Here is a 16,930-nt window from a genome sequence, read left to right on the forward strand (position 1 = left end):
AACAAGCTATTAAGGGCCCGCGTTGAACAACTCACACGGAAAAACCAACGGTCTAACCTATATACAAAACGAGAAACGATAAACACTCATGAACCACATCATCAAACGACAACCACTGCATTCATATATAATACTGTTCTTTGTCTACATTACAGTCCTCTGTTAAACATTTGAATTGTCTATGCTTGAATGTGGGCTTTGATACAGGACTGACCCATCTCCTCATCTAAAGAAAGTAAAATAAAAAAAGACAGAATAAACTACAGACTTTTCTCGAATATTTGCTACACTAGACATGCAAATTACACCCCTTTTAACTGTCCAATTAATTACTAACATTCCTAATGCTTTGGAATTGTCAAAATGTAATTTATAAAGGTCAAAGTAACATAAATTAAATATAGATATATATATTAAACTGGAAAACGAGAAAAAGAGTCAAATTGTTAATACATTTTCATTTTCAATTTTATTATGCAATATTTTTTATATAATTGATTACTTTTGTGTAACATATAACTTGTCATTTTAAATATCATAATACATCGATTTGTTGAAATATTTTTATCCAGCTGTGATTTAATTATGCGCATGCATAAGTATTAATAACAAAAAAAGCAATCTTCATCTTACTTATTTAGTTCAATAAAATAATTATACATGATTTCAACATTTGCAGGATGAATGTGATTTTATTTTCTTATCTTATGCTTATAACTCGTGCGACGTCTTTTAATTTAACTATTTTGCATACAAATGATGTTCATGCACATTATAATGAAATAAACACATTTGGTGGTCAGTGTAATAATATAGAAAATTGCTACGGAGGAATGGCGAGACTCAAGTACAAAGTGGATGAAATAAAGAGACTGTATCCAAATACATTATTTTTGGATGCCGGAGACCAGTACCAGGGCACATTCTTGTTCTCAGAGTTTGGTGGGACCATTGTTCACACGTACATGAATCTCTTGGGGTATGATGCCATGGTAAGTACACAAAAATGTATTAAGGAGGCTCGCGGCTAACAAAATTTCATTATCTTTTTTTTCTCTAAAAAACAATCGATTTGCTTATTATGGCCCCAGATGACTTTTAAAATGTTAATATCATTGAAAAAGCTCCAAATTATCTGCCTTTGGTGCAAACATACCATTTTTTACTCAACGGTGATAGATTTTTTTTTCAGATAAGCTGTACTCAAAACAAACTAAATAATTGGAATTTCAAGCGATTTCTATTATTTGGTGTTTTTTTTTATATTTCTATATTACCTATTTTCTCCTATTATTTCAACAGAAACAATTACCTTAAAAATGCATGCTTCTTCCGAAGCTATATTGGGACCATAATTGAACGGTGACCCCGTATTTTTATTTTATTTTTCTATTAAGTATGAATAAATTTCATCTTTAGAAAAATAAAAGCGAAAACCTATAAAAAAAAAATATTGCAGTTTGGTATAGCAAAAGGTTCACCAAGTTTAACTTCATCATTGACTATTGAATGACGATTGACATATATATTAGACCATATATTAAGACGAACTAAGTACCAAATATATATCTGTTTATTTAGAAAAATAATAAGCAGACTCAATTTGGCAAATATCTCCATACATTGTATTATCAAATCTGTTTGTAACACAAGGTTAATTATGTCGCGGGTATTCCGTATAGCTACACTTGATTGTTTTTTTGATAGTACTCATCAAACAGAGAAATATTTTTAGATATTCAATTTTTGAATGCTTTGTGTTGCATATTTTCTAGTTATTTAGTATATTTTTTGTTAGTCTTGACCTCAGAGCATTTTCAAAAATGCTTAACCCAACGTGTTTAAGATACAAACGAGTCTGAAAAATTATTTTATGTAAGATGGTTTAAAATAGATGTAATAGCTAGTTTTGAAAGCAAAAACTCCTGGTATCTTTGATGAGATTATTCACAACCACTGGATTTAGGCCACTGCTGGTGAATTTTTAATAACCTAACGGGTATCAACTGCCCATTTGTCTGCACTTCTGTGTCAACTTGAGTTATCATTGATATGTTCATAATTATAAATTAACTGTTAACAAAACTTTGAATTTTCGAAATACTAAGCGTTTAAACCTCATGAATTACATTTGCTGTATTTGGTATAACTTTTAGGAATTTTCGGTCCTCAATGCTCTTCAACTTCGTACTTCATTTGGACTTTTTAACATTTTTTTTTCGAGCGTCACTGATGCGTCTTTTGACGACAAAACGTGCGCCTGGCATCATGATAAGTAGATCCCTTCAAATCTCTCAAAACAACAACTGATAATGTTTCTGTTTATAATGGATACCATTTATATATGGCCAAATATTTTTTTCATGTGTGATAAGACAAGACTTCTAATTTAAGTACAAATGGGAATTTGGGTGTGTGGGGGCTAGAATATTTATTTCTATAATTTGCCGCACCCCAGCTTACATAACTTAACACTGAGTGGTAACATTTGTTCAAATTATACATCATTATGTCACAGTAAAAACAATAATGTCTTCAGCATCAAATTAATGTTAGATAATAATAGGTCAATACACAGGAGTGTTAACATTATTCCACAGCATATGTTCCGAATATTTATAATTTTATGTGTCATAAGACAAGATTGTTTATTTATAAAGTCTCGTCCAATATCAGCCATCGGGACCTTCGCCCATTGGGACTGGTATTGGTTTCTCGGTATAATACAGCATGCGATACGGATTTTAACATGCATTATTTCATATCGGTTACGAATATGCTTCTAGTATTAGATAAAAAGGGGCCACATGACATTCATTATTCCTCAGAAATAAATCGGTCATTACCAGAACAATACGTACCAGAAAACCGGTCGTTAACAATTTTACATGATAATGACCGGTGGGGCGTGATTTCCGTCTGATAATGACCGTCGGGGCGTGATTTGTTCTGTTAATGACCGGTGGGCGTGTTTTCTCTGTTTAGAAGAGAGGTGTCACTTTAATCAAACATTTTCCTGTTTTCAATATTATATTTAAGTTGTTGAATTGTTTGTGATAAGTTTTCATTAATTATAAAATTATAGAGAACTTGAATAAATATTTATATACTGAACTGAGAATTGCACTAAAATGAATAGCAGTATTACTACGACTGGTCTTCGCTCTTTGTTTTATGCATTTTGAAATTATGCGAATTTTCCAAAACATGGTTTCTCAATGAAATAAACTGAATATTTCTTGAAAAACTGATCATTATCGTGATACATGGACTGCCCGTAGAACAGTGGTATTGACTGCGACAGCGATGATGAATCGCCGTCGGCTCAGTCAATATCACTATCTTAGTCAACACCTCTGTCCTGTGGGCAGTCCATATATCACGATAATGCCCAGATTTGCAAGAACTATTATATAATTGTTCCATATGTACCAAGTCAGGAATATGACATTTGTCTTCTATTCGTTTGATTGGTTGGAGTTTTCGATTTTGCCATTTGCCAAGCGACTTTCCGTTTAGAATTTTTCTTGATATTTTTTTGAATTTTTTTTTGCTATTTTATATATGTTCAAACAGTAATGTTAGTCAGTTTAATGAAGTTTGGTAATATTTGTTTTAGATCACCAACCTCTAGATCTAACACAACATATACATTTCTTACTAATCTGCTGAATCCTTTTGAATATACAAATTAATCTTTTACCATGCTTACAGGCTCTAGGAAACCATGAATTCGATGATGGCATTGAAGGGCTCTTGCCGCTTGTAGAAAACAGTGATTTTAAAATTCTTAGCTGTAACATCGATACATCTGGAGAGCCTTTGATTCAAAATAAGTTTCATAAAAGTGTCATTATAGACGTAGATGGAGACAAAATCGGCATTGTCGGTTACACAACAAAAGATACACCTATACTATCCAGTCCAGGTACAACAATTTCCTTTCAAATACATTTAAATATTCGGACAAACATTATCCTGCTAACATGTTTAACCCCGCCACATCATATATGTATGTACTTGTCCCAAGTAAGGAGCCTGTAATTCAGTGGTTTGTTTATGTGTTATCGTTTGTGTTTTCTCTTATTTTTGAGATATTGTGATAAGACGTTGCACGGTACTTGTCTATCCCAAATTCATGTATTTGGTTTTCATGTTATATTTGTTATTCTCGTGGTGTTTTGTCTGATGCTTGGTCCGTTTCTGTGTTTGTTGCGTTTCGGTGTTGTGTCGTTGTTCTCCTCTTATATTTAATGCGTTTCCCTCGGTTTTGGTTTGTTACCCCGATTTTGTTTTTTGTCCATGGATTTATGTGTTTTGAACAGCGGTATACTACTGTTGCCTTTATATATCTGTTTTTCGTTCATTTTTGTCGAGCTTTCGACTTAAGTTGAAAAAGCGAGACTAAGCGATCCTACATTCCGTCGGTGTCGTCGTCGGCGGCGGCGTCCACAAATATTCACTCTGTGGTTAAAGTTTTTGAAATTTTAATAACTTTCTTAAACTATACTGGATTTCTACCAAACTTGGAAAGAAGCTTGTTTATGATCATAAAATAGTATCCAGAAGAAATTTTGTAAAATAAAATTCAATTTTTCCGTATTTTACTTATAAATGGACTTAGTTTTTTCTGCGGGGAAACATTACATTCACTCTGTGGTTAAATATTTTAGAATTTTGATAACTTTCTTAAACTATCCTTGGTTTGTACCAAACTTGGACAAAAGCTTAATTATGATCATAAGAAAGTATCAAGAAGGAAATTTTGTAAAAAAAAAAATCTTTTTTTCCGTATTTTACTTTTAAATGGATTAAGTTTTTCTGCAGGGAAACATTACATTCACTCTGTGGTTTAAAGTTTTTAAAATTTTAATAACTTTCTTAAATTATCCTGGGTTTGTACCAAACTTTGACAGAAGCTTATTTATGATAATAAGATAGTATCCAGAAGTAAATTTTGTAAAAAGATAACTTAATTTTTTCAGTATTTTACTTTTGAATGGACTTAGATTTTCTTCCAGTTAACATTACATACAGTCTGCAGTTAAAGTTTTCAAAATATTTATTAGATTCATTAACTATCTTAGATTTTTACCAAACTTGGACAGAAGCTTCTTACAATCAAACGACAGTATAAGGAGGAACATTTTTATTGATTTTTTTCCTCATTTTTGTTGAGCCTGCGATTTACAGCAAAAGTAGGCCAGACACTGGGTTCCGCGGAACCCTTACATATTTTTATATAAATAAGGCTGTTAGTTCTCCGTTTGAATTGTTTCATATTGTCATTTTGGGGTCTATTATAGCTGACTGTGCGGTATGGGCTTTGATTTATTATTAAAGGCCATACAATGACCTTTAGTTGTTAATTTCTGTGTTGTTTAAGTCTCCTTTTGGAGAGTTGAAGTCTCATTGGCAATCATACCACATTATTTTTATACAATAAATCAAAAGTGTTTTTTCCTACACTAGTACAATAAGGCAAAAATCAAATCTTTTATCATGAATGAGTTAAATGTAAGAAGATGTGGTATGAGTGTCAATGAGCAACTATTTATCAAAGTAACAATTTGTAAACAGAAACCAGGTCACTTTACGGTCCTCAATTCGAGGTATTGGCTCACACAGAACAGCAAGCTATAAAGGTCACCAAAAAATGGCAAGTGTATAACCATTTAAACAGAAAACCCAACTGTCTAAATTATATATAAAAGAACGATTAACGAGAAATTCATGTAAATCAAATCAACAAACGACAACCACTGAACATCAGGTTCCTGAGTCAGGACAGGTGCAAACAAATGCAGCGGATTTAAACGTTTTTGTAATAGGTACCTCCCTTCACACTTATCTGCAACACTAGTGTAAAATCCCAACAAAGAAAGACATACTATAAAATATCAATGCAATGGCTGAACTCAATCAAAAGAAACATGTTTGCTTTTATTGTATTTTAATGAAGTGTAACATAACATTAGAAATATATATGTAAAGTAGATGTGGTGTGATTGCCAATCAGACAACTCTTCACAAGAGACCAACTGACATAGATATTAACAGATATAGGTCAGCGTACCGCCTTTCAACAATGAGCAAATATAAACATTTGTAAATCATGCACTCAAACACAATAGTATGTTATGTACCAATTTGTTTATGTACAGGTAATTTGGTGTTTTTGGACGAGGTCATATCCATTCAAACACAGGTCACCATGCTTAAAAACCAAGGAGTGAATAAAATCATAGCTCTAGGACATGCCGGATTTAATGTTGACAAGAAAATAGCACTTCAAGTGGAAGATATCGATATAGTTGTTGGTGGTCATACAAATACATTTTTATATACAGGTATTCTTAAATGTGTAATATTACAATGCATATGGTATTTATAAATATCATGTATGGTTTGTAAATAGTTATTTTACATGGATTATTCCGAAAGTGCCTGTGTTTGATATTTCCGTATGCTATAAATGGTATTTAGTTGTAAGATTTGCTAATACATTCTCATACATTCTCATACTGAAACAGTGTGTTAAAAGCCAAAGAGCAAACACTTTAAACATTAAAAGGGTAATGTTGGTAATGTTTTAGTTTCTGAGGTCAATACTATTGCAATAACGTTGTTCTCGGGGAGAATGTACAGAACATTGAACATACGTCGGTTTAACAGAGGAGGTAATGTTTTTGACTTCTAATGGACTAAGGCAGAACTACGAATGCAGTTGACATACGAAAGAAAATGTCTCATAAATAACAGCAATAAAATTTGCAGTGAGTATAAAGAGGTATCATATCAATATACACATACTGTGAATACTTACATTTCAAGCGAATATATCTTTTCTTGTATGATTCATAGGAAGAAACAAAATGAGGAGGCTAACCGAAGAACACAATACAAAACAAGTATTCAAGTTCGTTCTTCATAATCTCATCATAGATACAAGGATTGTTATTATGAAGGCATGCGCAAATTTGTTTTTTGAAGTATTCTAATATATATCAAAATTAATACCTTACACATATTGTTTTTATTATTATCTAGGTAAACCGCCTTCCAATGAAGACCCAGCAGATGTTTACCCAACAGTTGTCAGTAACAATAATGGTGACGACGTTTTAGTAGTTCAAGATTATGCCTTTGCTAAATACCTTGGATTTTTGCAAGTGGAGTTTGATGACAACGGAAAAGTTGTACGTTATAATGGAAACCCTATATTACTGGATAATTCTATACCTAAAGGTAAATACTTATATTTTTATTTCAAAATTCTTTGCGCAAAAATTTATTAGAGATACCAGACTGATTATTTTGTATGCCGGGCATGCGTTTCGTCTTATTAGTTATCAAAGGTACCAGGATTATAATTTAGTACACCAGACGCGCGTTTCGTCTACATGAGACTCATCAGTGACGCTCATATCAAAATATTTATAAAGCCATGAAACCAGTACAAAGTTGAAGAGCATTGAGGATCAAAAATTCCAAAAAGTTGTGCCAAATACGGCTAAGGTAATCTAAGACTTACGTAAATGTAACAGTGGAGCTTCAAATAAGAGTCGGAATCGCCAAAAAATATCTTTTAAAAGATAAATTCATAGCATATACTGCAATTTTAGATATCCAAGTGCAGACTGTTACTGATGAATTTGGAAAGGGACTGAGAGAAAGAATAAATAAGGTTATAGGACGAACATTAGTTTTCCTAAATGGTGGTAGACTTGTCTGTAGATTACAGGAATGTAACTTAGGTATGTACAATACCAAAAGTCATCCTTTACAAGTTCATTGCTAGAATTAGCTTAATTTAAAGTCGGTAAAGCAGAATAATTTGTTTTAGTTTACATACTGACGTGTGCATTATTGAGAGGCAAGTTATCATCCAAAAATCTCACTCAAAGTGTTATACAATTTATGTATCAGATGTTGTTTATATGGGTCTTTGTTGATTTTTGTTATTAAATAATTACATTAGATGTATGTTTCATTAAAATACGTTATTCTGATTGGCTAACTGCACATCACATGTTATTCCGTAAGCAGTTGCATGAGACAATAACATTTCATTCACGATGACACGAAGTCCCACAATAAAGTGCACAGGCGAATTTAAAAATTTAACTTCAAGAAAATCGTGTTTTTATTATCCTAGCTATAAAATGTACATACAAAATGTACTTCGGTCAACGCTTTTACACCCCAATAAATTTACAAAAAGGAGCATTCAATTCTTAAGTGTAACTCATAACCATACAGAAACAGGTTTGCAATAAGAGGTACATAATTGGTCTTATATGGAATTCCGATAACTTAAAGATATAAGGAAACTTCATTGTCAACAAATATTTTTTCTAGTATTCATTTTAGTTCAGTTATCAATTTGAATTAGGACCAATTGACATAGTTCATTTGTTTGTTTAACTAAAACGGGACATATAAGACAAAAAAAGTTTGAACATATATACTCGCATTCTGTCTTTGTAAATGCCCATATGATAACATGGAGATGTGTGAAATTTTCCTTTATAAGATGATGAGGCAAAGTGGTTCATTGTGTATATAAGACGGGAAAATCAAAACTTTTAACACATTCAAACTCACTAAAATTGAACATGCAATTAATCATTACAAGTACTAGTACTTCGCATTTTTTACACTTCAAAAGTGATTGATTCCGCTATTTTCAAAGGCATTATTTGAACAATTTATAATTACAAAAACGTCAATGCGAATTTACACTTAGTTAATATGTCACAATAGGATACATGACACACTCGGTAAAATTACAGAACTGGTAAACATATTGATGCTTGCAATAAAATAATCATAAAAGGTTACCAATTCAACACTGTAATTAGATCTTTGAATATTGTTTTAATGTATTCAATATTGATTTTGGATATCAGAAAAGTAAAAGCAAACAAAATATTATTGTTCATTAATTAACCTGCAATCTCTCGATACCTGTATTTCGAAATTGTATAAGGTCATGTCTGTCTCTGACTGTTTATTACTCTAGTCTAAATTTATTAGATGTTGGATGTGTACTGATTGATAATTTAGTCTTAGATCCCTAATCTTTTAACTGAATGTTAGTGGCTTTGAACTAGCTTTCATTAACTGTGACTACTGTAAGATCTGTACTTGATGTATATTTATTATTGATATAACTGTGCCCGGCTACGTCCACTCTGTGTGTGTCGTTCATCTTTTTATAGATACATTAGGCAGTTGTTTTTCTCGGTTAAATGGTTTTATATTTGTCATTTCGGAGCCTTTTAAAGCTGACAACGCGGTATTGGTTTTGCTGATTGTTGTAGCCGTACGTTGACCTATAGTTATGATGTGTTATTTAATCTCTTGTAAAGAGTTGTCTCATTGGCAATAACACTACATCTTCTTTTTGAACAAGATATGATAAGACTTCCATCATTTAAGTTCACTAGAATAGCTTTGAGTAGTTAGCACTAATTGGAATGAATATGGATTGTTGTGTGACATAGCATCATCAATAATAAAACTAACGGTACCAATTGTCTTGCACCAGATGCGCATTTCGACAATACATGTCTCTTCAGTGATGAATCAATCTACAATGAGCTGTAATGCATTGTTGTCAATATAATGGAATTTGATGCGACTGTCATATAAGTGACAGTCTTTGCTAGCTAAAAAAAACCCAGATTCAATCCACCATTTTCTACATTAGAAAATGCCTGTACCAAGTCAGAAATTTGACAGTTGTTGTCAATTCGTTTCACGTATTTGTTTTTTTGATTATGTCATTTAATAAGGGACTTTCAAAATTTTTGTAATTTTACTTTTTACTCGTGCACCAGAACTTCCAAATAAGCATTAATCTACCATCGATCCTTTCAAGCAATATTGCCCTTTCTACATTACGGTAAATATTGAATGTCAATTGTGATTAAATCAATGGGACGTTACGTATCTATACCACAAATTGTTTAATTTTACGCTGACCTCTTAAAATAGCATCCATATGTTATCAAATTGAAATGTAGGTTATCAGTACCAGTGTATATATTTTTCTTGTCATGGTTTCAGGGAATTTGATAGCTGACGGCATGGTTCATCAGAATCTTTTACACGCAGACAGCGTAGATGGAACTAAAGTTTTTATATCCATTGTCAACTCCGGATCAATACGATCATCTTTTGAAAAAGGTATCGTTTTATTCAGATGATACAACTCATTTAACAAGAGACGTAAAACCAAATTATGACATGTACGAAATCATGTCTGTTTTTAAGAAATTATACCGACACTTTTTAGTTTTGGTATTGACCTTACTTGTGGTCATTTCGAAAAATAAAAAGGGTAGAATAGAATGCAAAAATAATATAGAACAGTAGTTGAAATAATTGTTTCTGTTTCAGTTATCTTATACATTATTGCCAGCTTCATAAATAATAGGATCGATATTAACCTTATCTATAGAAACCTTATGTATAAAAAAAGAAGATGTGGAATGATTGCAAATGAGACAACTCTTCAAAAGAAACCAAAATGATACACAAATAAACAATCATAGGTAGCAGTACGGCCTTCAACATGAGCAAAGCCTATTCCTCATAGTCAGCTATAAAAGGCCTAGAAATGACAATGGAAAACAATTCAAACGAGAAAATTAACGGCCGTTTTTATTTCTAAATAAAGAACGAAAAACACGGTTACACATAAACAAACAATAACCATTGAATTTCAGGCTCCTGGTGTGTTTGTCTTATCATCTTACACAGAGAAGAAATGATAATCACAGCACATGAATTGAAAGACAATATTAGTTCACATGAATCTGACATGAAATTAACGTTAATTTTAACTCAAAACTGCTTAGACGTGCTACTCATGTTCAACTGACGTAAACCTTACGTGCAGAGTTTAGATATTATATAACAATAACATCTCAATTTTCAAATTTGATTAAAATCATGATGTGAATTTCACGTTAAATGTCATCACGATAATTCACGTAAGAGTACGACCATATAATAATACAAAGTAAAGAGAAAAAATACAGGATAAAATAAGTATTTTTACTGAAAGTCTGTATCATATTTTTTTTCCAGGCAACATTACAATTGGCAATGTTTTAGAGGTGAACCCTTTTAGGAATACAATTGACACAATTATGCTAAGGGGAGACTTCTTACTGCAAGCACTAGAACATAGTGTAGCAGACTATGATGTAGACGGACCAGGTGGCGCATTCTTACAATATTCTGGTTAGGTTTTTGTAAATTATTACTACATTCTTGTTTTCATACTTAAATGATAAAAGGAGAAGCAAAGGGTTTCTGATAATATATAATTGAGAAGACAGATATGTACAAAATTGTTTTCAGCGCCTGTCAACAATACCAAATTGTCAACTGTAACTTGTATATCTGTTTCATTATGGTTACCAATAGCAGAACGAATACGGCGTGGTCTATAAGAGCAACTATACTCATCTATGTTTAAATTGAGCAGTATTGATAATTTATAGTTATATGCTATTTCTTTTTCCACAATTGGCCGTCTTAATTTTCATTGTTGGATATCTGTTGATTAATTTATTGACTACAAGATACTCGCAAAAATGTGATTTTCATTTTTTTTATCCTTTTAATCCAATAACCGTATCAGGTACGTTAAATCCGTTTACATAACCGAAGGTGATCAAAATGAAAAACACTTGACAAAATCCCATCTAAATATGATGAAAAATAAAATGAAAGTCGACTGAGAATGTGCAAAAGCGTAAAAGACACGAATCTATAACGATATCCGAATTTGGATACTTAAAAAAAATAAATAGGCGCTTTCTTTAAAGGAAATTAAAACTGTTTCAAAGACAAATTCAGGAAGTTCAAAACACTATATTTGTACGTCAGTTCACAAAATATCCGACTTTGTATGGTTTCATAGAAGTTGTGACTAAATGAAATGGATCTTTTCCTTGGTAGAATAGATATCAATTATATCTATATCTTCGTATTAATCCATTCATATGTATACAGACATCGTAACCGTCGTTATATTGGACTTACATATTACATCATCTCATTGGATCTTTATCTATTCGATATTGCGCTTTTTTTAAAGAGTTTCGGACGTAAAAAAATATATCAAATGTCATTTGCTCTGTACATCTATAATAAAGGTATATCATAAAAGGTGCGTCCAAAACAATTTCTGAGGAATTGAAGACATTTGAATTTTATGTATTGCACATTTACTCAAGTTTATAAAACGAAAATCCAAACGCGACATACACAAAAAAAAGACAAAAAAGTTGCGACATTTTAAAGTTTATCATTACAATATGCTCATAACTGCTTATAATGCTCACGTTAAATGCCACACTTTATACCATCAAATTAAACGATAACTGGTGTAACCTTATACCTACCTTTACATACGTCTGAATAATTTTGCATAATTTTGCAGCTTTTCGTCCTCGAAACTAACTCCGTGGTGGAACTTGTAGATTATTAAATAGAATTTGTTAAGAAAATCTACTTGAGGAAATCAATTTAAATTTCATAGTGTCGTGAGTTTAGGTGGTTTTGACCGTCGTAATTATCAATAAAACTGGCTCCTATCCGTGAAACTATCAACACCAAATAAGTGAGCCCAAAGTTTTCCATGAATATCGTGATCGTTGAATCAATTATGCATCTTTTTTTAGTTGATCACATGTATCATAAATTGATAAAATTAGATTATTCTTTCAGGAATAAAAGTAAAATATAATCTCACAAAACCAGTACAACAAAGAGTAGTTGAAGCCTTAGCTATCTGTCAAAATTGTACCATTCCTGCATATGAACCAATTGATGCGAACGTAATGTATAGTTTGATATTAACTAATTTCATACGAAATGGTGGCGATGGATATACAATGATCAGAGACAATGCGGTACAATCACATACTATCGGTAAGCCACTTAGTGCTATTTGATTATGAATTCAAAAAATCAATATGGATACTGACCAGGAGACTAATCATTGAAAGTTAACAACACTATATCAGATACCAAATATCATAAGTTTTGAAACTTCATGTCTCATTAAACCTGTACAGGAATCATACACATATTTGGTATTCCTAATTCTATACATCTCATACCTCATCTCAGTTTTTTTGCCAACATGGGATATCATTGATAAACTAAATAATAGGAAATTTTACAGTTTTTCTAATCCATTTGTGGTCAATTTGCCTTAATTAAAACGTTGTAAATTATTCAAAATAATAAGTTTTTTCAACATAACGGATTATAATTGATTTGTCCGATTTTCTTTAATTTTGGGAATCTTTGTTGCTTCAACTGTCTTATTTAGTTAGACTATTAATCGTTTCGGTTTATTAATTCTAATGTAGGTTTATCTTTTTTACCGACGAAATATGTTTTTGTCATCAAATTTGATTCGATTGCAGTAAAACTGAAACTTTTGATACCATTGATTTGGAACCTACTATACTAACAAAATTAACGGACATGCAAACATGAACTATATCAAAAGTGTCAAATCGTCAATGGTGTACAACCTCAAAGTGTAATCAATTGATGCATTATATATTTGTTTTTATAACCAGATGGAACATATTTAATTGAAATAACAAATATGAAATAAGATATTTATAGAAGTTGAGAAAAACGGGTACAATTCATTAGAACGAACACCATTTAAAACTCCTTTTGTGATGTCAACCTTATTTGTTAATAGTTTAAACATAAACAAGGTACATTGGATATATTACACAACAGAATAAAATCACATTTAAAATAATTCGACACATCGAGGTTTAAAAAAACTCAGTAAAGCATATGTCATGTAGATAAGAAATACACAGAGTCTGTCATATTTATACCTGGCATTATACTATACCAGTTTTTTTTTTTAATAAAATACAGATTCTTAGAGTGGAAAAAATCAATCGAGGTCAAATTGCTAAATATTGCATAAAGACAGAATTTTGCGTTCTCAAAAATATTATTAACACATATAATATTTCTATTTCATAGGAGATCTTGAGGCGGATGTTTTAATGGATTACATTAAAAATGCGTCACCTTTTTACAACGGTATTGAAGGGAGGATAATTCTGGGTAATTCTACAGAGACTATTGATAAATTAACATGTAATGACGGAAAAGTGATAACATGTGATGATGTTAAAACAAACACCTGTGACAATTTAACGTGCGCGGATGGAAATGTATATACATGTGATTGCATTATGAATTTAAAGCAATACACATACTCTAGGCGAGCAACACAGAAACGAAGGAAACGAAAACGAAAACAAAAACAGGTAAACAAAAACAAGTAAAAAGAGATGAAATAAGTCAAGAGGTAATAATTATTAAACTAATAGAATGCATATTGTTAAAAGAAATTATAACTGATAATTTCATTTTTTGAAGTTTTGCATTACAATAAATATACCTTAGGCATCAATCTAGTTGTTTCTGTATGTATTTTTGTTTTGCATAGGTTTTGTGTGCATGACGTGCGTTTCGTCCTCAGCTTAACGAGTTTAAAATTTATGCGGATTACAGAAATACTAAAAATTTATGTTGGACAATATAAAAGACCACAACCATCAAAAACAGCATTTGCTTTCCAAAACACAAATATTAAAATAAATCACACACATTGTTTAGATAGCTTCAATATGGTGAAGGTATTTTTGTTTTACAAACATTTTCCCTTTGTCTGTCTAAACCGTGCATGGTTAAATTAATACACACAATTTCAAATCTGCGCAATTTGTAATACTTCGTTTAGAGCTGTTGTAGTTCAGTGGCAGTGTTCACAGACGTTATGATATAATGGCCAATGAGGAAATCCAACAGACACTAGTTCGATGAAAGACAAAAGAAACTAAGCAAAAACGCCGACAGCAGCCAGGAAGGGTAGAAGAATGGTCGACAACATGAAATTATACCAAGTAGCAAGTGACACTGACGATAAGAGCAAATTAAGTTACGCAGAAAAATATGGCGTTCGGTAATCGCTATTCAAAAATGAAAGAGGCTGATGTTCAGCCCAACAATAATTATGTTTCGAAAGCGCCATCTCAATTTAATAAAAATCAACCCGTTCGTTATACCAATCCTGGTACAACAGTCATTAGTGTTAATAGCAGGCTGAAACACAATATATGTATGTTCTGATTTTATTTTGCACACTATTGTGATAATGCTCCACTGTCTATATATATTAACAAGTAATATTATGGCAATCATCCAAACCGAGTTTGTCCTAAAAGATATTCATGATCTTTTGATAAGGAGATTTATTGAAGAATAGTACATTCAATCTACAAATTTACTTACATTTTATAAGTCTGCCGGTAAAAGGAAAAGTCCTTTCAGATCTCAGACATATAAATAACTATTTTTTTGAAAACTAGTGTAAAATGTGTGAAGATATTCGTAGTGACATACATTCATTACAAACAATTCTTTCTGTTTCCAGTTTAATGTTATGTCACTATATCACATTTTTATCTAACATATAGAATTTAAGGATTTTCTTGGCAAGTTAAATACATTGTTCGTACTTTCTTTTTGGGTATGGTCAGCTTAATATATATTAACCTTGATCACCAGACCACTTATAAAAATAGAAGGGTGAAGGTTAACAAGTATTATTGTACATATCTGATAGTTTAGGTACGGAAAGAGACAATGTTATTTATTCAACTGTGTCTGAACAACTGAGACAAAAAATCATTTATGAGCGGTTTAGATCTCAGTGATAACCTTTGATTATTGTGGTATTCTTTGGTTATTCAATTGACAACTACCAGGGTGCAATTTTATATATGACATCACTTAGCGTTGAGGTTTTAACTTATTCAGATGTGTCTAATTTTTGTACATTTTGTCGAGTTAAGTAATGTATCGGTTGTTTCCTGTAATTACTTAATACTTCAGTTTTATCATATATCTTTTGTGTAGTCATTTTGTAAAATGTACTGTTTGCAAAAGTATAAATAATTCTTAATAATAGGGATTTTCTGGTACCTAACATAAACCCTGGCCTTTTTTGTCAACTTTTTGAATTTTTGGTCCTCGATGCTGTTCAAGTTTGTACTTGTTTCGGCTTTCAAACTTTTGTATCTGGGCGTCACTGGTAAGTGTTGTATGAACAAAATGAACTTCTAGCGTATTGAAATTTCAAACTTGTTGCTTTTTGTTAGCTATTATTTGTGTGTTTCTTTATTAATTGTGTTCTCCACATGAGAGCAAAAAGAGGGACGAAAAATACCAAAGAGACAGTCAAAATCATAAATCAAAAACAAACTGACAACGCCATGGCTAAAAATGAATAAGACAAACAGACAAACAACAGTACACATGACACAACATAGAAAACTAAAGAATAAACAACACGAACCACACCAAAAACTAGGGTTGATCTCAGGTGCTCCGACAGGGTAGGCATATCCTGCTCCACATGTGGCACCCGTCGTGTTGCTTTTGTGAAAACAAATCCGGTAAATAGTCTAATTCGGTAGATCACATTCATGAAAGGGAAGGGGACTGTAGTTACGACGTACGAAAAATATCCGATATCTTTTGTGAAACGGTTATTCCATAACGGTCAACCAACTCGTGATGGCGTTCGAAAAACCTACAAAGGGAGGAAAGGATCACCATTTGAAACTCTTGGTTTAATAGCTTCCTTGTGAGCAGCAACCCTCTATAAAAAAATCATGATCGTAAATGCAAGCACGGGAATATCGTATCAATTGGGAGATGTATACACCGTATGATGCTGTTGAAATGACACAGAAATAACGAAAAACAAATATGAATATAAAGGAACACTAAATGTATTTTAATCTTTTATTCAGCTATTATTGTGCGTTCGCAAACTGACTTTTCTGATCGTTAA

The 16,930-nt window shown here is 31.8% G+C and overlaps 1 protein-coding gene across 1 annotated transcript; it reads left to right on the top strand.

Moving 5' to 3' along the window:
• Positions 1-707: 707 nt before the first annotated feature.
• LOC134688123 (snake venom 5'-nucleotidase-like) lies at positions 708-14,367 on the top strand. Its single transcript, XM_063548594.1, has 9 exons — positions 708-992; positions 3,715-3,928; positions 6,165-6,350; positions 7,051-7,248; positions 7,626-7,757; positions 10,075-10,194; positions 11,101-11,256; positions 12,751-12,954; positions 14,047-14,367. Exons 1-9 carry the CDS (start codon positions 708-710, stop codon positions 14,352-14,354), a joined length of 1,803 nt encoding a protein of 600 aa, XP_063404664.1. The 3' UTR covers positions 14,355-14,367.
• Positions 14,368-16,930: the final 2,563 nt, after the last annotated feature.

The sequence above is a fragment of the Mytilus trossulus genome, chromosome 10 (assembly GCF_036588685.1).
Source record: "Mytilus trossulus isolate FHL-02 chromosome 10, PNRI_Mtr1.1.1.hap1, whole genome shotgun sequence".
In the NCBI taxonomy this organism is placed as follows: Eukaryota; Metazoa; Mollusca; class Bivalvia; order Mytilida; family Mytilidae; genus Mytilus; species Mytilus trossulus.

Coding starts and splice junctions, on each gene's coding strand:
- LOC134688123 (XM_063548594.1), top strand. CDS start 708: ATGCTTATAACTCGTGCGACGTCTTTTAATTTAACTATTTTGCATACA. Junction 3,929..6,164: donor ACCTATACTATCCAGTCCAG/GTACAACAATTT, acceptor GTTTATGTACAG/GTAATTTGGTGTTTTTGGAC. Junction 7,758..10,074: donor ATTACAGGAATGTAACTTAG/GTATGTACAATA, acceptor TCATGGTTTCAG/GGAATTTGATAGCTGACGGC.